Source organism: Rhipicephalus sanguineus, chromosome 3, assembly GCF_013339695.2.
Source record: "Rhipicephalus sanguineus isolate Rsan-2018 chromosome 3, BIME_Rsan_1.4, whole genome shotgun sequence".
NCBI classification, from domain to species: Eukaryota; Metazoa; Arthropoda; class Arachnida; order Ixodida; family Ixodidae; genus Rhipicephalus; species Rhipicephalus sanguineus.
The window spans coordinates 182,218,932-182,246,690 of record NC_051178.1 but is presented as its reverse complement, the minus strand read 5'-3'; the positions used below and the strand labels follow the sequence as shown (position 1 = coordinate 182,246,690).

At 42.6% G+C, this 27,759-nt stretch overlaps 1 protein-coding gene across 1 annotated transcript; it reads left to right on the top strand.

The window, feature by feature from the left end:
* The first annotated feature begins 528 nt into the window (after window positions 1-528).
* On the top strand, window positions 529-27,759 carry LOC119387784 (ATP-dependent RNA helicase DHX33). The gene is made up of 23 exons (XM_037655297.2): window positions 529-680; window positions 808-859; window positions 3,712-3,783; window positions 3,865-3,918; window positions 4,100-4,155; window positions 5,003-5,120; window positions 6,205-6,303; window positions 7,173-7,258; window positions 7,771-7,856; window positions 9,561-9,643; window positions 10,363-10,460; window positions 12,527-12,625; window positions 16,153-16,227; window positions 17,378-17,468; window positions 19,414-19,479; window positions 20,064-20,152; window positions 21,186-21,252; window positions 21,562-21,666; window positions 22,016-22,149; window positions 25,574-25,640; window positions 26,360-26,469; window positions 26,790-26,889; window positions 27,628-27,759. Exons 2-22 carry the CDS (start codon window positions 815-817, stop codon window positions 26,878-26,880), a joined length of 1,791 nt encoding a protein of 596 aa, XP_037511225.1. The 5' UTR covers window positions 529-680; window positions 808-814; the 3' UTR covers window positions 26,881-26,889; window positions 27,628-27,759.

Genomic DNA, 27,759 nt, shown 5'->3' with positions numbered 1-27,759 from the left:
AGCTTGGCTCCCGTTGTCGTCTTTGCAGGGATGGCCTCACCAGAGCTCCACGATGTTAACAGCAGAAGATGATGTCTGACACATGTCATCGGCTGGGAAAAGCACGCTGTGGCAGTAGGAAAAAGAAGCGCCTTAAGAATCGCACTGTCCCACTGAGAGCAGAGGCCCACACCAGTGCCGACTGCCGAGCCCGATTCGAAATGACAGTCATTCAGGCTCCGGAACTGAAGAAAAAGAAGCGGCGAAATCGCAAGCGAAAATTACTATCAAGCACAGAGGGGACCTGAAAGTTCAGACTTGTGCAGTGACTAAAGAAGCCAAAACTGAGCAGTGATAGCATAGCAGAGCTCACCGACACTAGCACATTATGTGGAACTAGGAATCACAAATTTGTGTCATACAGTGCCGTTGCAACGAACTCTGAGGACACACCATCCACGATGACGGGACACTACGCCGACACAACTGTGGAATGTGGCAAACAGTAATGTAAACACCAGTGATACGGTGGAAGACGATGAAGAGGTTGAAAGGCGCGAATCAAAGCGCACCTCCACAAGCAGCGCAGAGCGTTGCCAATCTTCCCTGTGAGAAAAGAGTTGGTGCGGGTTGTGAAGCAAAGGGACTGTGTCATCCTTATAGGAGAGACTGCCTGTGGAAAGACGACGCAGCTTCCACAGGTATTTTTCTTGCCCAGTCAGTGCTTCATTTTTGTGACTTGCCTGTTTGCTTGGATGTTATCTCCTTTTTTCTTACAAGCATCTGTAGTGTGTATGTTGGTAATTTCGTTGTCTTCCTTTGCTGCAGTATCTCCATGCCACTGGCTTTCACAAAACGAGGGATCGTCGGCATTACACAGGTTTGTCAACAGCAATGTATTTGATGATGCATGTCTTGTGGTTACATTTAGAAAAAGCTGTAAAATAGTTCTGACCAAGTACACCTTCCATTATTTCCCGTAAGCACTTTTCAATCATTGCTTCACGATGTACTCACCCAAGCAGAGAGCAACACAAAAGGGTTACCATGTTTATTTGTATATTGCTTTTTGTATATTGTATTTGTATCTACAGCGGATCCACAGCCACTATAGTCTTCCATAAAGAAAAGCGACATAATCCCAATAAAGAAGGGCGTACGGCAGGGAGACACGATCTCTCCAATGCTATTCACCGCGTGTTTACAGGAGGTTTTCAGGGCCCTAGATTGGGAAGAATAGGGATAAGAGTTAATGGAGAGTATCTCGGTAACCTGCGATTAACTGATGACATTGCATTGATGAGTAACGCGGGAGACGAATTACAGCTCATGATTACTGAACTGGATACGGAAAGTAGAAGAGTAGGTCTGAAAATTAATATGCATAAAACAAAAGTAATGTGGAACAATCTTGGCAGAGAACAGCACTTTGCGATAGGTGGCGAGACACTGGAAGTTGTAAAGGAGTACGTCTACTTAGGACAGGTAGTAACTGCGGAGCCAAACGATGAGAGTGAAATAACTAGAAGAATAAGGATGGGATGGGGCTCATTCGGCAAGCATTGTCAAATCATGAATGGTAGTCTACCACTATCCCTCAAGAGGAAGGTATATAACAGCTGCATCTTACCGGTACTTACCTACGGAGCAGAAACCTGGAGACTTACAAAGAGGGTTCAACTTAAATTGAGGACGACGCAGTGAGCAATGGAAAGGAAAATGATAGGTGTAACCTTGAGAGACAGGAAGAGAGCAGAGTGGGTCAGGAACAATCGGGGGTTATGGATATCATAGTTGAAATCAAGAAGAAGAAATTGATATGGGCCGGGCACGTAGCACGTCGGCAGGATAACAGGTGGTCATTAAGGGTAACTGACTGGATTCCAAGAGATGGCAAACGCGTGAGGGGGAGACAGAAAATTAGGTGGGTAGATGAGATTAAGAAGTTTGTAGGTATAACGTGGCAGCAGAAAGCACAGGACCGGGTTGATTGGCGGAACATGGGAGAGGCCTTTGCCCTGCAGTGGGCGTAGACAGGCTGATGATGATGATGATGATGATGATGATGATGATGATGATGATGATGCATCTGTGTTATGTAACAGAAGAAAATGGGAGCATAACTTGGTACCTGTTGTGATGCATGAAGATGACAAACCACTATTTTCTGTGGTGTAAGTGTGGGGATGGTATTTTGAAGTGTCACTCAACAGTAGTGCCAAGGTAAGGGAGGTTGCTGCAGCCTGATAATGATCGTTGTTTAATTCCACCATGCATAACATATGGTGCGTCATTCTGTGATGACTACTTGTGGATCTGCAATAAATGTTTGTTCCCCTGACACAGTGCTGCGAGTTCAGAGGTAGCTGGTGGTTCAGTTCTTGGTTTAATTAGGCACTGCACTTCATTAAGGCTTCTGGCTTAACTGTTTTGCAGCAGGCACTGTCATCGTCTAATCAAGTTTCTAAAGCATTTTCTAACAGGCAAAAGTCACTGAGTTTGATTAGAGAAGCACTTAGGTTATCGGATAAGGTTATCTGCTCGGTTGCTGAAAAGGCCCTTGCAATCCTCACTACTGGGAAGATAGAGCAACCCTCTAGGTCGAGTGGCAGCTTGGATAGACCGGCTGTCATTCCGCACATCCATCATCTCTCCCATAGGATTAAGAAAGTCATGTCAAAGTTTGACGTACGAGTTGTTTTTTCAGCGCCAAACAAACTAAAAGGGCTTTGCAAAAGGGTCAACAGTGGTGAAAGCGAAAGGAAGGAAACTAGCTGTAGTGTTAGGCACAGGAACAAATTTGTGGAATGCTCAGAAGGCGTTGTTTACGGCATCCCCCTCTCCTGCAATAGGAAGTACATAGGCCAAACGGGGAGGTGCATTAATGAGAGGCTAAAAGAGCATAATTGCGCTGTATCGCTGTTAACACACCCTGGTCATTTGGCTTCCCACTGCGCAGAATTGTAAGTGCACGGCGATGTTCCCTGACACAAAAGCTTTGGCACGATCATTAGATCAGACAGAGAGGGAAATTACCGAAGCATTTTACATGCATATCAGCGAAGGGTGCGTTAACACACCCTCGATCACCCTTTCTCAAAAAGAAATTAACTTTTTGAAGGAAACCGTATCACCGCATACGTAATTCCTTGACACGTTTTCGGTGACATTGCTTGAAGCCCCTGATATGTTTATTTCTCTTTTTTTGTGTGTGTGTGTTCTACATCCTATCACCGAACCCCCCCCCCCCTTCCCCCCCGTCATTTCATGTTCCTTCTTTCTTGTACGTACATAAGGCTGTACATGATCGAAATAAAGTAGTCGTGAGTTTGCGCATCACCCTGTGTTGCTTTCCTCGTTTCTTTTTTCTCGTCCGTGTCCACTGGCAGCGCACTACAAGCATGAAGACGTACCAACTAGCCCCTGTTGCCGCCTTATTAGTCTGAAAGAGTCTGACTGTCCATTATTCAAGCTAAATATAAACTACTTTTATGCAAAGTTATTTCTATTAGTGTTACAGGAGGTATTGCACTGACTTGTACTGCTGGTGCAGGCATATTCCGGTGGCACAGCATTTCGTGATGTATTCAAAGCAGTGGACTGGCACTTTTTGCCATCAAGTTAGCTTCTTTGTGTTCACCACTGCCACCGTTTAGAGCTTCCAAGTTTCTTTCATTGTTAACTACTTCGTTTACTCCTTGCTGTGGCAATGCAAGATATATTTTGTTGCAGCCAAGAAGAGTAGCTGCCGTCACTGTTGCTGACAGAGTTGCCATGGAAATGGGCGTCGAGCTTGGCGACTTGGTATGTAAGATCTTGCATAGCACAACAGCATCGTATTCTTTACTGTTTTTTTTTAACGATAATTTTTTGGGTGGTTTGCAGGTTGGTTACTCCGTTCGCTTTGATGACACAACGAGCAATGCTACCAGGATAAAGGTTCCCACATTTTTTGTTTCTTCATAATCTGATTGATAGTATGCAGATTGTTGCGTCCTTTCTTTAAAAAAATATTTGCCAAACTAAAATGATTTACTGCTTGCCTGGCTGATAATGTCGTCACTTCTGTTCTACAACTTTCAAAATAGAGGTAAAGCATTAAACTGTTGATACATTGCAGTACCTGACCGATGGCATGTTGTTACGAGAGGCCTTATTGGACCCTCTCCTTCGAAGGTAAGTGGCATACTGGGCGAACTTTCTTTTGTGTCTCAGGCACTAGTTTGCCATAAAAAGATAGTCATGTATCTTGCACAGTTCTTTCTTTACATTTGCAAATAAACCCTTTCACACCTATCTTAGTATTGAAGCAGGGAAAGGGGAGGGGTTACAGCCATTAAAGGAACATTTCAGTTGAATTCATGTCAGCAGCTTATGTTGTTGCCATCGCTACAGTAGTTTCCATCATGTCCTGGTGATATCAGCAAGATATAATGTCAACAGAAAAAGCATTACAACTGGTTTTCGATCTGGCAGTTTGCCACCTTAGAACTTCTGTACCAGCTAGCTACGCTATGATGACATTGATGGAACAGAGGCAAAAAAAAAAAAAGACTGAAAAAAGTGAGAATGAGGAAGCTTGATAAAGGGAACAAGAAGAGAATGGGCTGGAATCGTCATTCTTTGGAGGCACGTACACTCAAACCTCATTATAACAAAATCACATCTGCCACTAAAATAACTTCGTTATATCCGAAATTCGTTATAAATGTTTATTTGTAGCACTTTATTTATGACAAGACTATTCTTCATTTATTTTGTTATAACCGATAATTCGTTATATCCGTGTTCGTTATAACGAGGTTTGAGTGTAAAACCTTATTTCACATTGACAGTGATTGGTCTGCTGCTGTATACTTGTGTGCCACTTTTACATTTTTTTGTTTTGTGGGCAATGATAATTGATGAAACACTATCATTGCATACTGTCTTGGCTATTGATATTGGTGCTTTGGCTGATACTGAGACTGGTGTTTCTTTTTCTTTTTTTTCTTCTTTCTAATGGGGCTTTCGATCACTACAGATATGCAGTTGTGGTACTAGACGAAGCTCACGAGAGGACCGTGAACACGGACATCCTCTTTGGTGTGGTGAAAACTGCTCAAAAGGAGCGGCAACGCCTGAGCATGACTCCACTGAAGGTATTGTGCTAACCTTTGTTTCATTGTCACTTACCAGTGAAAAAGATTTATCGGCACACTCACATTTAGCACAGCACAGTCTACTTCCGTTGATTTGACTCTGGTGGGACAGATGAAATTGGTCGACTTATCCAGCAAGTCGAATTAAGCAGGAGGTAGGAAAAAAAACAAAGTATGCCGCAGACTCGTTTGGTAGTACTTGACCCGATTGTAACACATCTATGAATCGAACACACACTCGCATTTTACTGGTTTCGAAGTAAAAAATTAACTTCAGGCTGACATTAGAGCTCCCAAGCTGCGTAGAAATGGAACACACACCCAATTTTTTACCAAGACAAACTGCATACATCTTGATACTCGCAACGGCAAGAAAATGAAGCCAGTGAATTTTATCTTCACGCAATGACACTTCAGTTACTTGATGTCCACCTAGATTATTTATAGGCAGCACACTATCACTATGATGAACAAAATACTTCCTCGTGTTTAGGGTCGATAGTGCATTCAATGCCCTGCATTTACCAAACAGCTTCTTAGCAGTCACGAACGGGATGGTTGCCCGCACCAGACTAACCATTTCACTAGTCCATACTGCAGTGCATGAGGATTACCGGAACACCAACAACGCATGATGTGACTTGTTGCTGATAGCTGAACAAGTAAAATAACTTGTCATTTAAGTGCACTTGTCATCAGATAAAAATGGCAAGTCATCATGGAACTTGCCATCCATGGTGGTTACCATCTTGTGATGCCAATGGTAATGACGTGGTAATGACGTGCACCAGGCCGGTTCTGATTACGTCGCTGTGAGTGCACTTTTGGTTTCACGTCAGGCCGCTTCACTGTTGAATGAATTTTCTGAACAAAAGCACGCAGTAAAAGTCAGATAAATCCTGTGATAATTATAGTTGCGAGCTAATGTTTTTGCATCGGCATTGGGGTTCACAACATAGTAGGATTCACCTGTGTTGTCGATCATCGCACAAGCGCACTTGAATTTGGCATTGGGATGATTCTAATTATATTGTGGTTCACCCGATTGCTCTGCAAACTGTTGCCGATTTGTTTCTTCTCACAGATTGTGGTAATGTCAGCCACAATGGACGTTGACCACTTTTCTCGTTATTTCAACAATGCTCCTGTGTACACACTCGAGGGACGACAACACCCCATTGAGGTGAGCTCCCCTGTTCTGTGTTGGTGGCTTGTCCCGTCAAATCGCAGAACAAGCAAAATTGCATTGACGATTCGTTTTCTGATCTGTAGAAACATCAGCAAATACCTTTGCAGAAGGCATGCTTTTTGTTAGGGAGTGGGCACTTGATCTTGTATTGGTTATCAGTGCATGTGTTCAACGAGAAAGCTCCAAATTTAGTTCACTGTACTAGTACTTGTAGGAGTGGCTCAAAAAAGAACACTGTGCACCTTTGAATAAGCACACACAATGACAATACACATTTTTACAAGGTAACAACAATAGTAGAACTAGTCTTGCAAAAGTGTGCTATTGTTGAGTTCAAACAAGGCTGAAGAGTAGGGAAAGATGGAGTCTTGAAGTGACGAGAAATCGCTGATCAGGAAAATATTACTGGAGCGACATTTCCTGTTTAACTACTTCTCATCACTGTTGTGGAGTGTTTCATAAGGGACACACACACAAAAATGTGTTTTGTAGTGGAGCATTGGCACAAATTGTAGGGAGCATTTGTTTTTGCCTACAATATAGGCACACTAGTACAGTGGGTACACTTGCTTTAGCTCCATTGTGAAGTGGCAAGGAGAAATGTGCTTTGCATCTCCTGGTGTACTTGAAGTCAGATTGCAGCTATGTGCTTCATTACCAGGGGTTTTAGTATGTAATGACTCTTTTTCCGTTCTTTTTGCCCTTTGCGATTGGCTTGCATGGTGCTGGGTCTTCACTTCTGCTGGTATCAGCCACTTGCTGTGGCTGGGGGAGAATCCTTACATAAATGCAGCCTCAATTCAGTGGCCTGATTCTGGTTTGCCTCACGATAAGACAATGTGTCTCTTTCTGTCTTCCCATAGATGATGTACGCTGTGAAGCCTCAAGAAGACTACATCTTCTCTGCATTAGTCACTGTCTTTCAGATACATCGAAATCAAGGGCCAGGGTAAGTACTACTTGGTCCTCTTTGCTTCCCAATTAACCACTCACTTGTCACAAGAGACCCTCAGCACATTGTTGTAGCCATTATGCTTAATTTATGCAAGATATGAAATTGAGTGTAACCTTTGTATCTCACAGGCAAGCAGCTCAGAAAATTGTGTTAATAAGTATTTCAGTGAAACTACTGATTTCTAATACATATCACCTATATTTCATGTCTTGAGAGCAGTACATAAGGCAAGGTGAACAGCATGTCAGAGGTGCTTATCATGCATAAAGAGACGGCCTAACCTGCATTCAGTGCTTTGCGCAAATCTTTATTGCGTTAGTGAAATTGAGTCGTTTGCTTCTTGATGAACATAACGTCTGCTATGCTTATTAGTGACGTCTTCTAGCACGATTAGTAGCCTGCTGTGGTATGAGACTAGCATTCAGTATATCTTGAATGAGTGCTCGTGCATTGTGGTGCTGTAGAATTGGCTTGTAAGTGCATTCTTTAAACGCTTTGTCTCTCAGGGACATCCTCGTCTTTTGCACTGGCCAAGAAGAAATTGAATCGGCCGTCCGAGCTGCGAGGGAAACACGGCTTCAGCTTGATCCAGGTACTGTGAAAGGATACCCAAAAACATGTACATCACCGTAAGCAAAATGTTTTGAGAATAGCCATCTTGCAATATGGGATGTGCGTCGTAGTTTTGACCAAAAACAAGAAATCAACGGTGAAATATGAGCCAATTTGTATCTTCACGTGTACGTGTACATTGGTTGTGTTTTAAAAACACGACTACTAGCAAAATGTTTTGAAAATAGCCATCTTGCAATATGGGATATGCATCGTAGTGTTGACCAAAAACAAGAAATCAAAGGTGAAATATGACCCAATTCGTATCTTCACGTGTGCATTGGTTGTGCTTTAAAAACAAGACTACAAGCAAAATGTTTTGAGAATAGCCATCTTGCAATATGGGATATGCATCGTAGTGTTGACCAAAAGCAACAAATCAAAGGCGAAATGTGACCCAAATTGTATGTACATGCATGTGTACATTGGTTGTGTTTTAAAAACAAGACTGCTTCATTTCGTAAATGTGTTCAGCATAAAAGAAATTTCAGGAGACTGCACTGTATTAGCATAAAGTTTAGTTGATAATAGGGGTGTGTGAATATTCGAAATTTCGAATATTTTTCGAATAGTGTTTGCTATTCAATTCGATTCGCACTGAAATTTTACTATTCGAACTATTCGAACTTCCCAAAGACAAATGCAGTCAACGTCCGGTTGAAAGTGACCCCTTCAGATTTTCAATATGCTTCACCTCATTACACTCTCGTATTGCAGCAAAGCTGCCTTTCAAGCTCCGTTACAGACGCAAATGTATTAACTCAAGAAAACGCTGGTTCCAATGTGGAGATGAAAGATGTGGAAGAGTTGGAGGATCAATTAATGCTGTTTTGGACCTGAAATTTGGGCAGGAAGTCCGAAAAAGCGGACGCCGAAGCTTTTTAGCATCCAAAATTTCAGATGTTCTTATATATCGACGTCTACGAGGCAGATTTGGAACTCCGGACTTGAAGGGAGCACACGCTTGTCCGCCACATCAGTTGGCCTTCCACAGCAGTTGAAAGAGGAGGAGAGGCTGAGGAAATGTCATCCCTGCCTATCACATGTAAAGTGTTGTAGGCAACACTTTGGTTGCACCAAATCATGTACATAAATACAATTCGGCCTCTACATTGCGTCACTCTTGATAAGAAAGACAGCTATAAAATATGACCCCACCAGCGCTTCATCAACCTAGCGAAAAGAAACACTTTCATGTTGCTATCTCACAAGAACATACTAAGGGATTCTCTGCAACTTTTTCTGTAATTTCACTTCGAATTATTCGAAAAATATTTGAGAAATATTCGAAAATTATTCGAAAATATTCGATTCGATTCGCACTCAATCTTTATTATTCGAATTCGCTTCGCACCCAAAATTTTGCTATTCGCACAGCTCTAGTTGATAATTAACTGTGTTGGCATAATGCAGTTGTTACTATTATGCATACCGTTACTATGTTTGTTTGCACATTTGTGGAGAAATGTGAATGGGTCACAATTTCACTTTGTTGTGTTCAACACAGTTGCAGTAGAACCACCAAGATTCTACTGTAGACTGTTGTCCTTTCTCTTAATAAATTTAACATTTTAATGTTTTGTGCGGCTTTTCATGGCAGTAGGTATAGTAGCACAAAAAAAAAACAAGCTTCTATGACTTTTAACACACCCTTTCTTCTTTTCCTTTTTTTTGTCATTTAAAGTGGAGCAAAACCTTCTAGCCCTACCACTGTACGCAGCTCTTCCTTCAAGTTTGCAGCTAAAGGTGTTTCAGCCGGCAGCAAAGGTATTTGAGACTTGCCTATTTCACATTTATTCAGCTGTGTAGATCTGCTGACCCTCCCAGATTTTCTATAAAGTTCACGAATTCAAGCTTGTTTTGTGATATCACAAATGCTTCCTCGTGTCTTAAACTGACAGGCAAATTTTTCGGTGTGCCTGTCTCCAACCATATCTTGGGAAAACTTTTGATTATTGTGAAAAACTCCAGAAGGGCACTAGCTTTGAGGACGTTTATTTGGAGAAGTATCTGAACCATGTGATATTTCAAGGCCACTGTGATAAAAAAAAAAGAACTTTGTATTCGCTTGTTAGTTTGTACTGTTTGAAGTTTGCTACTGCTTGTGTACTGTGTCTAAAGGTTAATTGTTTTTAAATATGTCTCGCAAAATATGTTCCTTCAAGGCTAACAAGATATTAAAAAAAAGTGCTGTTTCTCTCTCACAGGTTCCTGTTGTATTGTGCTAAAGGACTCCATTTCAGGCTGGAAGATATGGCTGCATTATGCACCATTAGTTTTTAACTACAGTCAGGGTGTCATCAAAAAGTTCCAATTTATATACTAGTGTTCATTATCATGCTATATTTATGCAAATTTGGCATGTCTAATACAGCCTTGTCCGATTGCTTACTTTCAGCACTGTGTGTGCAAGCTGCTTTGAATGGGCCGTAATGGTATTAAATGGCACCTTCCCCTTGCGTCGTGTTTTGTTTCTTCCATAACAGGGCTGGAGAAAAGTAATCTTCTCAACAAACATCGCTGAGACATCCATCACAATTCCTGGCATCAAATATGTAGTCGATACTGGAGTTGTCAAGGAAAGGTAATAGGCAAGAAATACCTATGTTAAGCATTCATACTTCGTGACGTAGGCAGCAAGGTCAGAATTGTCTTATTGATTTTCAGGCTTTCCGTTTTTGTGTGTTGTACTGTCTACGCCCATATTAAAATTTCATCGTAGTGTCATAGCATATTTATGCTTCATAGCAAAGTAGTGATAGCTGATAAGCACTTGCTGCTTTAGAGGTGAACTGCCAATAGGTCTGGTTGGCTTATGGCTTAAGTACCAGATTAAGACAATGGCTTCGAAGTGTCGTCTTTTTTTTTTCTGTTCTTTAGTACTGTTTCTGGTAAAATGCGTTGAAGACTGTATTGGAAATTGCACCATTTGAACCTTCGTAACATAAAACAACATTGCACCAAATGTGGGCAGTTTGTTTTGCTCATAAAAGCAGATAGCAATGCACTTACACCTTGCTTTCATATACCGTATTTACTTGATTCTACCGCGCCCTCGATTGTAACGCGCACCCGTTTTCCGCGACCCCCAAAAAAAGTAATACTACATCAATTGTAACGCGCACCCATTTTTCGTGACAGAAAAAAACAAAAAAGTCCGTAGGAGTCAACCTTCGCACATTCATAAGAACAAGTATTTGGGTCCTAAAGAACTAAAGTTTCAAAAAATAAAACACAGAGTCAAACAGCGGGCCTTGCCGCTAAAACTGTCGCCACTATGGCGGCGATACGAGTCTCATAATGGATCAGTCCTCGTCGCTGTCGGACAACTCTTTGTCACTGTCAATGCTCTTCGCTGTGAGCAGCTCCTCGATATTGGGAAACCGGCCCTGCTTTGTTACACTAAAGCCTTTTAGTGAAGCTTTGCTGTAAAAAATAATCTGCTTCTCTTTGCGCCAGTCTTGCACGCACGTTTTGGGAACTCTGAACAACCGCAATGCGGTCTGATTTCCGTCCGTCTCTGCACATGTAATAACTTTTCTTTTAAGTGGTGCTCTTGTCGAGTATTTGGAGTCGGCACGGCGATGCCAACGCAGAACGGGATGACAAATTCATCAGCACACGTACGAACTGAAACAATGGCAGAAATGGCTGAGGCGCGTAGAAGGCGGCCATTTTTGAAATCCCGATGGCGATATGATAACCAAGTGTTTTGAGTGTGTGTGTGTGTGTGTGTGTGTGTGTGTGTGTGTGTGTGTGTGTGTGTGTGTGTGTGTGTGTGTGTGTGTTCGATTCTAATGCGCATGCGATTTTTGGACCCGTTTTACCGGAAAAAAGGTGCGTGTTAGACTCAAGTAAATACAGTAGCTCAAAATAGTGATGTGAAATTGTGAGAAAGTGATGGGCAGTATTGTACAGTAATGCTAAATGGCACACAGCGTAGTTGGTCAGTGGAAGCTACGAGTTATAAGCACATTGCACGACAATGCAGTACAGCTATGGATGCCCCAGCCATTTGGCAGAATTTGTCGGTTCCTTTTTATCTGCATTTGGCCAGAAAAGTTTACAAGACACTCGTTCTACAACCAATGTGAAATACTGTTCCATTAAAGGCATGTTTCTCCTAAATTTGTAGGTTACAGAAACTTTGGCACACTCAAATATTTAAATTAAGGCTATCTGCTCAAGCGCCATGACATTGAGCTTTCTTGCAAATCCTGCATACTGTAGATGTCTATGGTTACCTGTGCTTTAGTAAGGTCTTAAAGGAAGGTGGGAAAGCATTCAACACTGTTCAAGGAGGGAACACTGTTGTGCCTGTGGAACATTCAAAATTCAGAGTGCAATTCTGGTGTAAGCTGTCGGGCAGCAATATGCAACTACAAAAGGTTGTGCTATTGAGCAAGTTGGTTGATCAAACCAAAAGAACACATGGATGCATGCACACATGCACTCACGGTAAAAGAAGGCAAGATTAGTGCTTGTATTCATGCTCTTCTGTGTGGTTATTGGTATTTGCCAAACAGTTTCTCTATTTATACCTTTATGCAGTATCATTATCATTTGAAAGTAAAGCTAAATACAGTATTTGTTTTGGCTTGTAAAAGCAGATGTTGTGCTGCAATTCATTTTTCTCTGTTCCTTCTTTAGGACATACCAACCAGGGACAGGTCTTGAGGTGCTCAAAGTGAGGAAGATCTCAAAAGCACAGGCCTGGCAGAGGGCTGGAAGAGCAGGTCGTGAGTGCAGGTAGGGGACCATGCATCTTGAATTTCTGTAGTAGGTGTTCACAATGCACATATGCTTAGGAAAAAAGACAGGCTGTAATGAGAAACGGTTCGTTTCTTAAAATCTTTAGGTTAGGAACGTGGACGTTCCCAACAAACCGACGAGGCTGCTTGCAGGTTTCGACCAACACTTTATAAAAACATGAACGAAAGGCACACACACAAAAGCAAACACAGCAAACAAAGAAAGAATTAACTAAAAAACAGTTTCTGCGAAGTGAGCGTCCTTAAGAAAGTCAATCTGTGCTAAGACTGGCTCACCCGTCAGGGAGTAGTACGCGCAGGGAAATGCGAGGAGACCAGCGTCGTGGGAATCCTTGAGGAGGTCAGCGGTGGCTTGTGAAGGCTGACGACGAACGTGGCGTCTTGCCGAAAGGAAACGTTGGAGGCGGAGGACATCAGCGGCCACGTGAAACCCGTAGCTTCAACTCGTGGACCGCGTCCCAGAGCGTCGACACTCGGGCCCGGTCACCCGACTGCGTCGAACGCCCAACACCGTCTGCTCTCCTCTTTTTCTTCCTCTTCCCTCCAAAGCTAGCAGAGTTGGCGCATTCTTGCGCGAGCACAGGCGTCGTCGTCTACGTCGTCTACTTTCTTTCCACATCACACAGGAGACACTATGAAAGTTCTGCGCACACATCACATAGGCCCCCATTCAAGTCTTTTGTTTATTACGCGACATAAACAAAAGGCAATACATGTGTGTGTATCAATGACACACAATACACCACACATGACCACGAGGCAATGCACCACACTTATAATGCTTCGCGAAGAGTTAAGAGAATACATCACTTCACAAGGCAAAGTCGAACATTAACACGGGGAAAAATATATTTCGGTTTTGCGGAATTGCAAAAACCAACAATAAACAAACAAACAAAAACGGGCCAGTCGCCTAACAGACCCTCAAGTTATGGCGTCCCACACGAAACGGTTGGCGCGTTTTACCCGCTCTGAGGCCATAAGCATCACAGACGCACGTCTGCGCCTCCAAACAAAAGGATGCGGGAAGATGGTTAATTCAAACACCTTGCATTGTTTGAAAGCAAACGGAACTATCACGTGCAAATTATGACACTTGGTGCGCAGGCGTTTGAACCACGCGCACCGCTGTGAACGCGCCTGAATGACCTCCTCTACGCCACTACAGTCTGTCTTGAGGTGAGGCGAAAACGCATGTAACAGCACAACGGACAAAGCTGCTGCCTCACCTGATGAAACACATGGTGTATCAACTTCTCGGCTGCCCGAATGCTGTTGTGTAAACACTGTACTACCTTTTGGAAGTTCCTTCTTTGAGCACAGGTAAAGTGCCCTTTCATGTGAAGTCTTTGTATATTCTATTTTGAGCAATTCAGTAGACGCCTCCTCCTTCCCACACAGAATGTTACTTCCTTTAATTTCAACATTTGCACTACGAGCCAACGTCACCCTCATCTGAGGTGAGTTAGTGCTATGCTCCCCGACCATGTCCAACCCATCTGCTTCTGCAGCATAGGGTACACCTGACGAATCCAAACGGACCAAACGGTAGTACTTTCCGCGGCATTCGCCGTCACTACCTGTGCTAAAGAGCGGCTCTCGTTCACTCAAACTGTTTGGAGGCAAGCTTGCCTCTGTAAAAAATGTGCTAGGCATCTCAAAGGCTCTAAAGCACAAATTTTCTTGTTCCTTGCTCGCGAAGCTGCCCTGTGCTTTCAGGGGCTCAACCAGACCTTCCATAGCTTCTTGGTCGCCCACTGGAACCATGCTCGGTGCGGCCAATTTATCTTCAGGCGAGAGTTGCCATGTTGGCGCCCCTTCGAATAGACTGGATGAAGCATTAGGATCGCTTGGTTTCCCTTTGAAGGCAGGCTTTGTATGCCAGGGGCATACTTGCGATGGCACGGAACGCTCATTTACGACTGCTATGTCTTCGCCACTACCACAACGTCCTTCAGCTTCAAGTACACGCGCGCGAAGCAGCGAAATCTTCTCATTCTACGCCGCCTTCTCCGTCTCCCGTTTTTGTGCACGTGCATCACGCTCGTTCTTTCAGAAGCCACGTAAGTGGCTATTCTCGTTCTGCTCACGCTCGTTCTGCTCGCGCTCTGCCTCGCGTTCGGCGGCGCGATCCTCTCTCGCACGCGCTTTCCCCTCCTCCACCCACTTCTTCAGTTCATCTACCGTTAGGCCTAATTTCTCGCTGGCGCTTACTAAATCTTTCAAATCCATGTTTCTTTAGAGTAGTTGAACACTACAATCAGCTTTGTCCTGTCGCGGACGCCATTGTAATGAGAAACGGTTCGTTTCTTAAAATCTTTAGGTTAGGAACGTGGACGTTCCCAACAAACGACGAGGCTGCTTGCAGGTTTCGACCAACACTTTATAAAAACTTGAACGAAAGGCACACACACAAAAGCAAACACAGCAAACAAAGAAAAGAATTAACTAAAAAACAGTTTCTGCGAAGTGAGCGTCCTTAAGAAGGTCAATCCGTGCTAAGACGGGCTCACCCGTCGGGGAGTAGTACGCACAGGGCGATGCGAGGAGACCAGCGTCGTGGGAATCCTTGAGGAGGTCAGCAGTGGCTTGCGAAGGCTGACGACGAACGTGGTGTCTTGCCGAAAGGAAACGTTGGAGGCGGAGGACATCAGCGGCCACGTGAAACCTGCAGCTTCAACTCGTGGACCGCGTCCCAGAGCGTCGACACTCGGGTCCGGTCACCCGACTGCGTCGAACGCCCAGCACCGTCTTAGCACAGATTGACTTTCTTAAGGACGCTCGCTTCACAGAAACTGTTTTTTAGTTAATTCTTTCTTTGTTTGCTGTGTTTGCTTTTGTGTGTGTGCCTATCTTCCATGTTTTATAAATCTTTCGTTCTAAACCTGCAAGCAGCCTCGTCGGTTTGTTAGGAACGTCCACGTTCCTAACCTAAAGATTTTAAGAACCTGACTGGTCTCATTACACAGGCAGTGACGAATAGCACCAGCTCATTAATCATAATTTCATGCCTCAGCTGAGTTTGGCGCTATGCCACCATTCTGCAAATATTTAAAACTTCTAAATTAACACTTACAAGCTGTGTTTCTTGAGTCTGCTTTAAATATTTCAATATGACATTTGAACATTAAACCATTTAGGAGTGCTTAGTTCTTGAAATAAGGTGTACCAACTAACTTGCTTGAATTTCATTCCAGTCTTTCTTGAGAATTTGAGCTATGTGTGCACGTTTCAAATATGCAACATGCTTGTTTTGGTTTAATATACTTTCTGTGCCATCAAAAGGAAGTTTGGCTACAACATGATCATTTCGATGCTATCTGCTTCTACAGTAGTATCAGTAAAAAATAACTTGCGCAGTAAACATTTAAGTAACTGCGGCCCTAGTTTACTTGAGGACATGAACCTTTGACCTTAAATCATGATATCTTATTCCAAAGGTGAAAGAAGATAGAACTTCAAATGTGTATGTTTGCTTTAGAACACACCTCTCTATGTTTTCAGTGGCATTTGCTACAGGCTGTACACCAAGGTGCAATATGAAGCAATGAGGGAGCACAGCATTCCTGAAATACAGAGGTATGATATTTGGCAACATCAATGTTTGGGCTGGTTAGTTCTGTGTAATTCAATGTAAACAAGTGAAGTACTTGTCCTTGTTATTTACTTTGGCTGTGCCTCACATTGACACTGGTAGCACTGCCATCTATGTAGTGTTGGGGTCTGTGTATGTTGATTATATTCACTTTGTGTGAAGCTCTCATCTTTGCTTATAAAAAAGTGGCCACACTGCTGTAACAGCTGAATTCTTCTTTGTAGAGCTGTGCGAATAGCAAAATTCTGGGTGCGAAGTGAATTCGAATATTAAAGTGTGAGTGCGAATCGAATCGAATATTTTTCGAATATTTCTCGAATATTTCTAGAATGTTTCTCGAATACTTCGAAGTGAGATTGCAGAAAAAAAAGTTGGAGAGTATTCCTAAGCATATTCTTATGAGATAGCAACATGAAAGTGTTTCTTTTCGCTAGGTTATGAAGCACTGGCGGGGTGGTGTTTCACAGTTGTCTTATCAAGGATGAGGCAATATAGAGGCCGAATTGTATTTATGTACATGATTTGGTGCAACCAAAGTGTTGCCAACAACACTTTACAACGTGATAGGCAAACATGCCATTTCCTCAGCCTCTCCTCCTCTTTTAACTTTTGTGGAAGCCCAATTGATGTGGTGGACAAGGGTGTGCTCCCTTCAAGTCCGGAGTACCTAATCTGCCTCGTAGACGTCGATATATAAGAAAATCTGAAATTTTGGATGCTGAAAAGCTTCGGCTTCCGATTTTGCGGACTTCCTGCCCGAATTTCAGGCCCAAACCGGATTAATTGAGCCCCCACCTCTGCCACATCTTTCATCTCTATGTTGGAACCAGCGTTTTCTTGAGTTAATACATTTGCGACCGTAGCGGAGCTTGAAAGGCAGCTTTGCCGCAATACGGGGGTGTGATGAGGTGAAGCATATTGAAAATCTAGGGACCACTTCCAATCGGACGTTGACTGTGTCTTGGCAAAGTTCGACCGCAACGGAGCTTGAAAGGCAGCTTTGCCGCAATACCGGGGTGTGATGGTGTGAAGCATATTGAAAATCCAGGGACCACTTCCAATCGGACGTTGACTGTGTTTTGCCTTTGTTCTTTGGTACTATCTGTATTTTGAAGGCACTACTTGCTGTTTCAGGTGCAGTCTTTCAGGCGTCGTCCTCCAAATGCTTGCCTTGGGTATTGAGGACATATTTGCATTTGATTTCATGGACAAGCCATCAGAGAAGGTAGGTGAAATCCGTACTTGCTTGCCATGACAAAAGCTCAGTTCAACCTTCCAGCTGTTCTTGAGGTCACCTATTGCTTCTGGAGAGGCAGAAATACGCTGCTGCGGGTGTTTAGCATGCATAATTAATAGAGCTGTGCGAATAGCAAAATTTCGGGTGCGAAGCGAATTCGAATATTGAAGTGTGAGTACGAATCGAATCGAATATTTTTCTAATATTTCTCGAATATTTCTAGAATATTTCTCGAATACTTTGAAGCGAAATCGCAGAAAGAAAAAGTTGGAGATGATTCATAAGCATATTTTTATGAGATAGCAACATGAAAGTGTTTCTTTTTGCAAGGTTGATGAAGTATATTGGCGGGGTGGTGTTTCATAGTTGTCTTATCAAGAATGAGGCAATGTAGAGGCTGAATTGTATTTATGTACATGATTTGGGTCAACCAAAGTGTTGCCAACAACATTTTACACGTGATGGGCAAAGATGCCATTTCCTCAGCCTCTCCTCTTTCAACTTCTGTGGAAGCCCAACTAATGTGGTAAACAAGGTTGTGCTCCCTGCAAGTCCGGAGTTCCAAATCTGCCTCGTAGACGTCGATATATAAGAACATCTGAAATTTTGGATGCTAAAAAGCTTCGGCGTCCGATTTTTCGGACTTCCTGCCCAAATTTCAGGTTCAAAACAGCATTAATAAAGCCCCCAACTCTGCCACATCTTTCATCTCTATGTTGGAACCAGCATTTTTTTTAGTCAATACATTTTCGACCGTAGCGGAGCTTGAAAGGCAGCTTTGCCGCAATACGGGGGTGTGATGAGGTGAAGCATATTGAGAATCTAGGGACCACTTTTAATGGGACGTTGACTGTCTCTTGGCTAAGTTCGACCGTAACGTAGCTTGAAAAGCAGCTTTGCCGCAATACAGAGTGTGATGAGGTGAAGCATATTGAAAATTTGAAGGGGTCACTTTCAATCGGATGTTGACTGTATTTGTCTCTGGGAAGTTCGAATAGTTCGAATAGTAAAATTCCAGTGCGAATCGAATCGAATAGCAAACACTATTCGAAAAATATTCGAAATTTCGAATATTCGCACACCCCTAATAATTAAACAAAGTAAAGCCACTAAACCACTCCCTTTGTGTTTCTTTTTATTGTATACAGCTTCCAGCACTGTTGTTTGGAGCTGTACTTTAATTTCTGCACTTGGCATTCACTCCTTGATCAGTCGCATCGCCATATACCAGGCAAGTCTTCAAGAGTCACAGAGGTGACAAGTGAAGGTGTACTTTGCGGCTTTGTATCACCTGTTGCTCATTGCAGCAGCAGCCTTCACTGCACAGAATTCAGTGCAACTAATAGTGGCATGCCACTCATATTATGTTCACTCAGAAGCATGCTTGATCATGGTGATACCTTTAGTTATCTATATATACTCTCAGAGCCTTGAGGAAGCATTGGAGAGAAGTGTTGGAGCATAAACAAAAGACAAAGTGTGAGCAGGTACATTTGGTTATGAGACATCTTCAACCGCACACTTGAGGAATACAGGTACTGGGAGGGAGACAGCAGAGGTATGCAGGCGATTCCAGTTGTCCTTAAAACCAGAGGCTCCAGAACCAAAGTGGAAGTGGGGTGGGCAACTCTATGGCTTCCACCATTAGGGGGCTCTGCTTTGTTTCGTGCAAGAATCGTTGGTTATTACCTCATCGAAGCTCTTTCTGTCTATATAGTAGTATTTGTTCTTCTTTCTCTTTGCATATTGTGCCACACATATCAGCAACACATTCTCAGCCTCATTATTTGATGCTACTACTTGAGATTTCTATGCACAGCATTGGGATGCACAAGTATAGAATAGCACCTGAAGAAGTTTGTTTGAACAAAGTGTAGGAACTATATTTCTGCGTAATGTTTTCACACCTCGTGTTCTTTCTCTCATACCACAGCACCTGACGGAAGCATTAGACAAACTACATCAGCTTGGTGCTGTTGAGAAAAAGGAAGAAGTTAAGGTAAGCCACTGTTGCTCTTCAGGTTGAGGCTGACAGTTTGATTCGTGCTGCATTCTAGAAGAAATGCATTATTGTGATTCCTGTTTGCACCTTGCGCCAGTTTTGACTGCTGCACAAAGGTTGCATGATGTCAACTTTTCATTTCCGTCACTTGAAAAGGAACATCACTATCCTCAGAGAAGCACCAGGCTCGTGAAAATGCACAGTCACCGAGTGGAACAATGCCCTCTGTCAGCTATTGGTTCATTGTCACCATTCCTAACCTCGTTTTCGAATGATAGTGCCTTCAAGTTCCTACATGGCAAATGTTGCCAAGTAGGTGCATAGAGGAAGATGAACACTGAGTGAAGCTTTTTTTAAGTTTTTGGGAATGTGCAAATTGTTTAATTAATTATACAGTCTGGAATCACCCTATCTGTGAATGTAAAGCCTATGAATTGCAATGTGAAGCATGCACATACAGTCTCTTTTAAATTTGTTACAGTAAGACCACAGGTAAGTGAACCTGCCTTGTGTTGGAAAAGTTTGTTTCCACATTTATGTTTCACCTTTCGTGATAGTAAGAATTAATGACTGTGTTATAGCTCACAGCCCTGGGTCAAAAGATGGCTGCCTTCCCCCTGGAGCCTCGGTTTGCCAAGATCATCCTGTGCTCAAAGGAGCTTGGATGCACGTAAGTGATGCCGTCATCCTTATGCACATTACTGTAAATTATCTGTACCTTTAGGCCTAATGCTGATCAGTTTCAAAGTTCATCCTATGTTGCTGGAAGACGAAGGCATCTCACTTCGTCAGCAATGACGCCATTCAAACAGCACTTATATGCATACTTGAATAAGGGGGCACTAGAGTCTTGCAATGTTGGGTGTGCTGTAATGGCTAAACACCTTAGCTATGGGGAAACATCGTGCCTGTGCTACTCTCAAAAGTGCTCTGTTGTATTCACCATCGCTGTTTCTTCTTATTTGTTATATCTTTATGAAAGCTATCTCATTAGTGCATTGTGTTAAGAAGCACGAATTAATGACATGAATAGTATTGGGTTTGGGCCAATAGCCACTGAAAGGTAATGAATGCAGTAGTGATGCATTTCAGCGGGGACACTTGTAGATGTGCTGGGCTTTACATGTTGAGATCCTTACTTTTCCCTTTTATTCGGGTTCTTGGTAGCCTTCGTGTTGCTCAGGCATAACAGTGACATGTCTCTCCCCATAGTGCCTTTTTTATTCAGTGATGTCCAGTCTTGTGCTCATTTTCTTGTGATGAAGCGCAATATCACAATGTATTGACTAATCTTTGCCACCTCATATATATCATCTACCAGAGACCTCCATTGCATTTTAGATACTTTACCACTAGCCGTGACAAAATGTCTACTTCTGCACATTCAATGCTGTATGTTAAGCAAACAAACAAAAAATGCTTCCTCAGTATGCTCATTGCCATTTGCAAGGCCTTAGAAAATTCATTGCTGTTTCTACAGTCAAGTCCCATAGTGTTCTAAGGAAAGCCTCAACCTATAGCCTGTATTTCAACAAAGGGACTCATCTTTGGTTCCTTCACAAAGACAACACCCTTTGTTGAAACGTAGGCTCCCATCTGAACTTTCGCGTGACTCTTGTCTTGCTTCAATGCATTGTGTATGTTACCGTTACAGTATCCTGAACTAACTTCAACTGGTAATTGCTTGTCTTTTGACTCTCTAGGGACGAAATTCTGACCATAATATCGATCTTGTCCGGTGATTCCGTGCTGTACTTCAATGAAAAACATGTAAGTATGTTTACATGAATGGACTAAATGACATTGAATGGCAAAAATGTTGAGCACAAGTTGCGTGAACATAAATGGGAAGTATATCTTCCTCCTCTCTCTTTCTACAATTTACACTTAACATGCCCGTTGTTCAAAAGCATGCTTGTACTAATACGAATATATATTCATTTTAACATGTCAGTCTGACCCACTATTGCACCTTTAACATATTTGTTCTCTGAAACTCAGTCAAACTTCCTGGTTGATTTACATATGGAGATGTAAACGGTGCTCATAACTGTTGATTGTTCTTTTGCTTTCTCACAGAGGGAACGTGCTGCTGAAGTCTGGAAAAAATTTCAGTCAAATGAAGGGGACCATGTGATGCTACTGAATGTCTACAAAGCCTACAAGAGTGTCAAAGGAAACAAGGTGAAGGGGAATTAAATTTTGTGCAATGTCTGTGAGCCAGTAATGATACACATGCACTGCGTGAACAGTCTATTAAACTTTGATATCAAATTTAAATACTATAGTACATATTTTTTGTTTCCCTACCTTCACATTTGCTGTTATCTTTTTACATGTGAAGAGCATGTGGTGGAATTTCTACAACTTCAAATTATGTGTCGGTTCTTGTGCTACAGCTACCAAACCTACTTCGACTTTCTAACATCTAACGTTATAATCACGTAATTTTTTTGGCACTTGAAGTTTTGAGCCTGTTACCTGATGTTATCATGATCTGCAAATGAGAGGTCTCAGTAATGTTTCTGTGCAGGCTTGGTGCAAGGAAAACTTCGTCAACAAGAAGAACATGATGAAGGTCATTGAGATTAGGTCTCAGCTGGCTGACCTCTGTGTGAAAGCAGGTGTGCCATCGAGATCGTGTGGCCAGGATAGCACGGCATTTAGGTAAAGAATTATTATTTTTTTCTCGTGTTTTCTTTACTGTTCTACCAACGCCTCCTAAAATATTACACCTAGAACGTCGCTCTCATTTCCATAGAGAGCCTCCTGTCGGCGCGCAATCGCGGAGGCCATGCCTCCTGCCGCACGTTGCGACCAGGCACCGTGGGAGAGCGCTCGCCACCGGTACTTAGTCACGTGAAAAAACGTTGGCAGCCGCTTGGAGGCAGCTGTGAAAGCTGTGTGTGTTTACAGTACCGGAGGCGAAGGGCAAAATCTGAGCGTAGGGCAGGGCGTTCGCGGCTCACGTTCCAGGCATAGTTTTTTACGAGGCGTTGGTTCTATATACGGCTTCTTGCCAAAGGCCAAGCATAATTTGCTATCAAATTACGCGAAGGCATTAGTATTTGCTTTGCACTTGAATGTGCATTCAATAATGGAGGTAACAAGGCCTTGCAATCAAGAGCTGAGCATGTGTGATACAGTAACGTTTAATAAGCACATGTGATAAGCGCAGTAACGGACTGCAGCGTATGCGAAAAAAAAAAGTTTTGTGATAGCAAAAGCACATTCACACTTAAGGGCACAGGGTAAGGCAAAATTTGAAGAGAAAATCTTTTTTTTTTTTTTTTTTGCAATTTGGGAAGGGTGCCCCTTTGTGCACATTTGCCACATTTGTTTTTTCTTAAAAAGTTTTTTCTGTGGCTGAAAACCAGTTTTTTCGGAAGCAAGTAATGAGTGAACATGCACCCTAAGTCAAGCCCCTCGTATGCACTCCGTGCTTACGGTCCATTTTTCTAAAAAAAAACAAAAAAACTTTGTGTACGGTAGCCAAAATGCTTGTCTGGAGTCGGCTGTGTATAGGAAATTGCCGGGTAACTTCTAAGGCAGTCCGAAGATGCTGTGCGCCTTTTTATTCGCACTTGTTCTTCGGAGTGCGTCTTGATTACACCTTGTGTCTGTCATGCCTGTCGATAAGTTGAGATGCTGAGTTGAAAAATCTTCAGCAAGTGTAAATTTCATGGCAACCAATACAGTTCTCTTGTAAATGTGAATAAATGCCGGCCGACGTACTGAGGGGCTGAACGCTGAATCAGCAAGCTCTTCATTGTTGAACCTCTCGGCCTTTTCAGCGTCCTTTGAGGTGAATCGCGAATATTATTTGTGTATATACTAATAGCATTTGGCGAATATTATTTGTGATGCAATTAGACTGAATTGTGCAGGCAAACTTCGGTGCAAGTGTCAACCTAATGGGAATGGCACTGCAGACTCTTTGCTCTCTTTGTTTAGGCTTCAGAGTCTTAAAGGGGTCATGAAGCACCCCTTGGGCTGATTGAAAAAACACATCCTGCGGAAAGCTGACACGGCTATGAACTGCTCTGCCAAATATTACAGTCGTGCGCGCCGCGTAATGGCCACAAGCGGAGCGCGAAGTTGCCGTTTCCCCAGGCACCCTCTTTTTTCAAACAGAGGCCGGTTCTCACTCTCGTCGGTGGGCGGGTCGTCTGTCCGCTGTACGTCGCAAGAGACATAGCATGCTTATTGGCCGATAGCCGACGTAAATCGAGAGCGGCGTTCGGATCAGATGCGCTTCTTGCCGCGGGATGCCGCCACTTGCCGGCGCCGCACTCCTCAGTACACGGTAGCCGCACTCGCGCAAGCGAATCACAGCGGGAGAGCGATCGCGTTTCATGACGCGCTCTGGCGTAACTTCTTTCCCCCATGCCATCCCTCCCTGTCTAGCTTCCAGTGCGCTCGTCGGCACGAGAAAAGAGAGAAAGCGCTGGGAGCGTGCGCCAAACCCCCGTAACTCCGCTGATTCTTGACGGATTCGAGAAATTTTTGCGGCAATCGATTCGGGAGGCAGTACACTCCGATACTGAGGCCATTAGATCATTACTTGGAAAAGTGGTTCATGACCCCTTTAAGGATTGCGACATTGGATGTTGTTCTTTCATTTAATGATGGCAGTATCGCATGAGCCAAAATTCTGAAATAATTAGTATTGAAGCCTGGCCAAGATGCAGTCAATTTCATGGAAAAAGTTTATCACAATCGACGATACATAGCAGATAGAGCTGCATGACAGCTCACAAAAGAAGCAAGGCGAGCAAGATGGGAGGCTTCGAAGTGAAAAATTGACTTTGGCAATGATTACTGAGCTCATAGCTAATAAACGAAGCAGTTGAACGGTGTTTGTGGCAAAAGTAAGTTCGCTTTTCAGCTTTTTTCTAAACATGGTGTTGATTATCTCAAAACCATGTTCTTTATTATTTAGGTACCATTACTTCCTATGTATTCCAAGATAACCAGTTGATTATTTTTTCTTGCATTCTGCATAAATGCATACAACTACTGAAGCAGAATTGAAATTATGCACTTTACAGTTTTTGTGTTACAAATTTTCAAAGATGCAAATTAACTCAAAATTTAGGTCTTAGTGGTAAAAAATTCACCAAAATTCTAATATTACTCAGATTTAAATAACTATGCTTCAGTTAAAAGAGCGGAAAATTTTGAAGAAAATGATATATGCGTTATGTGGATATCCTCTTTAGTCACTGAGAAAACGGTACCTCAAAATGGCCAAAAATGCATGGGACATGTAGGGCTTACCCTGTGCCCTTAATGATAGTCTGCCTGCTTAACCAGTCACACAGTGCTTGTAGTGCTCACACCTTTTATGTTGTGAAACAGCAAAAATAAACTTTAAATGGTTCTAAATTTGAGCTTGTTAGAATGCCTTCATTCCAACAGAAACAAAAGATCATAGGGCAAAAAAGAAAATTCAGAACAATGCATGCCCTGTCTTTGCATTTTCGTTTCATTACTTTTTGCACTGTTTCATGTAATGAAGCTGTAATGAAAATAAGCTCTGTATTGTATCAAGTCATGAACCCCACCACAGTAGCTCAGCTAAGAGGCATCTTTGTGCTCCCACGATTAGGCAATGATAAGAATGGAAAAATAGGTGAGCTTTTTGTATGGCATTAGTTATGGTATTGTTAGGTGTATGCTGTTGAAGGTATTAAATAAGAGGGTGGTGTGTTGCTGCCCGATTCCGAGACCGGCGACATGGGCTTTGTTAGTCAGGCATTGACTTAATGAATCAGCATTCTGAATAAACAGCAGAGTAATGTTACTGTTGAGTAGCGTTACTCTGCCATTGATGAGTAACACTACTGTTGTAATTTTTCTCAGCTTTTCAGCTTGGTTAATCACACATTGGGCTATTCACCATTCTTTTTTAGCATTAATGAATTCCTCTTTGTAGTTCTTTGCATTCTATTCAGCCTGAAGTGTGTGCATACCGAAAGGCAATGTAAGGAAGCGAATGAAACTTTGTGTGAAAGAAACTGGACATAAAGGTTCTAGGTTTTGACGTCCCGGAGTACCTTGCACTAATCTGGGCACTGTTCCCTCGCAGAAAGTGCCTGGCTTCTGGTCTGTTCACTAATGTTGCCGAACTTCAGAAAAATGGAGATTATATAACAGTAAGTACAGTACCCTCTTACATATTGTGCACAGTGGCCTTCTATCTGCGTGTTTTATCTTTATACAGTAGACTCATTAAACGGAACCTGAAGGGATCAGGAATATAGGTTCCGCTAAACAGGAGTTCCATTTACTGAGAGATGAACAGAGCTGCAGAATACAAGCCCGAAACCAATCATATGAGAGGCAGTTGTTCTGTTTAAGTGACTTCCATTTACTGAGAGTCTACTGTGTAGTACATCCAGTGGCAGAGAGAATGTGACCTTTAGCATGCCATCAGCGATAGAGCTTTCAACTCTTGCAAAGGGATACCACTCGATTGGCCGCTTCCTGTCTTTGATTACTAGAAGACGTATTGTTTACTAAATTTTCTGAATGCTGCAAAAGGTTCACTGAGCTTTACCGTCAGCGAGGCAGTAGCTAATGGTAAACATGTTCATGGTAATAATAACAGTATTACTGTAATAGCAACTATATAATACTATTACTAGAATACTCAGGGAACAACACATCATCATTGGTAGTGAAATTGCCGAAAGCTCACATCCTTGGCTCGCTGCAATTTGCCTTGTGTCTAAATTTGGCTTCACATAACTGAATTTTAGCCCCTTTCTAGGGCACTTATTCTTGTTCAGACAACCGGTATGCCACATTGAATTTTACCTCGAGGCAGCCAAGTAAAATGCTAATTTTCGTAATTTGTCTCTCATTTTACCAGCTGGACGCACGCAAGAAAGTCCACATTCACCCATCTTCTTGCCTGTTCTCATCTTCACCGGCATGCGTGGTGTTCACCGAGATGGTTGAGACAACCAAGTGCTACATGAGGTAAGCAGCTTACTCAAGGCAGTTCCATATGCACCTAGGTACCTAGCCGCGTGTAGGTGTAGCACAAGCTCAGTGGCAGAAAGTAGCATGCGGATGTCGCGCAGTTGAAAGTCGAGCAACTGCCCTGTAGAGCTAATGGTGCCAGGTTCTATCCTTGTAAACCTTTAGTATTTTCATTCAACCAAAAATCATTCCATCTGAGTACTATTAGAGGCTTCCTTTGCAGCTTCATGCTGCTTTCAAATGGATAGCAATGTTGTTTTTTTTCCTTTCATGAAACTTGCTTGGCATAGAAATGCAATTTCTTTGGCTTGTCACAGGAATTTGACTGTGGTGGACCCCGACTGGCTGCCTGATGTTGCTCCTCAGTATTTCAAGAAGAAGCGCCTTGGTGCCAAAGCACTATCCTGACCTAGAGAGGTAATCATTTCAGTTGTCCTCTTTCTTGTTCTTTCTTTACAGAAATGAAATACGCATGGATCTGAAATACAGTAGAATTTCGGTAAATGGAAATCATTTAAATGGAACTGCTGCTTAAATGGAACATCTGCCGCTAATTTGGTTGGCTTTGTATGTGACTGGCAACTGCACCCCTGCAGCAAACAAAACTTCCGTTAAATTGTTATTTTCCTAGTTCCTTTTAAGTTCCATTTCATGTGATCCTGCTGCACTGGGAAGTCCATGTGTCTGTATTCAGTCTGTGATTATAGTCCTGTACGCCAAGAAGATGCACTTGAAGCTCCGAGCTTCATATACGTTGTGAACTACACAATTTTATTGATGTGATTGTGAGGTTGAGGAAACTGTTATTACATTTACATTCAGTTTATCTTTAAGCATTGCCCTTTAGATTATGTGCAGTGTGCTTTGTACTACAAGTGGTTGTAAATAATAAGTGCTGTTGTCAGTGGGTACTCCGGTTTTATGAAAATTGTGCATGTGCCTCTAAAAGATCAGAATATAGAAGTTACCTTTTCTTCATACTCTCTGAGAGTTTTTTTCTTGATTTCCTGCTACTACGAGTGTATAGTGGATCAATACCTAAGGGTGAAATCTCTATTTTATCATATTTGTATTAACCTAGGACGTAATTTCAGCATGCACATGCAATGTAATGACACTGCTAATGAAGCTATCTTCTACAATTTTCTCACACAGGCTGTGCAATCTCCAACTCATTGAACTGCCCAAGGTACATTGCTGACTCAAGGAATTACAGATGTACTGCATGTATTCCATGATCATCACCACAGCAATCACCTTTTTGTTAATAAATAATCTATACATGTT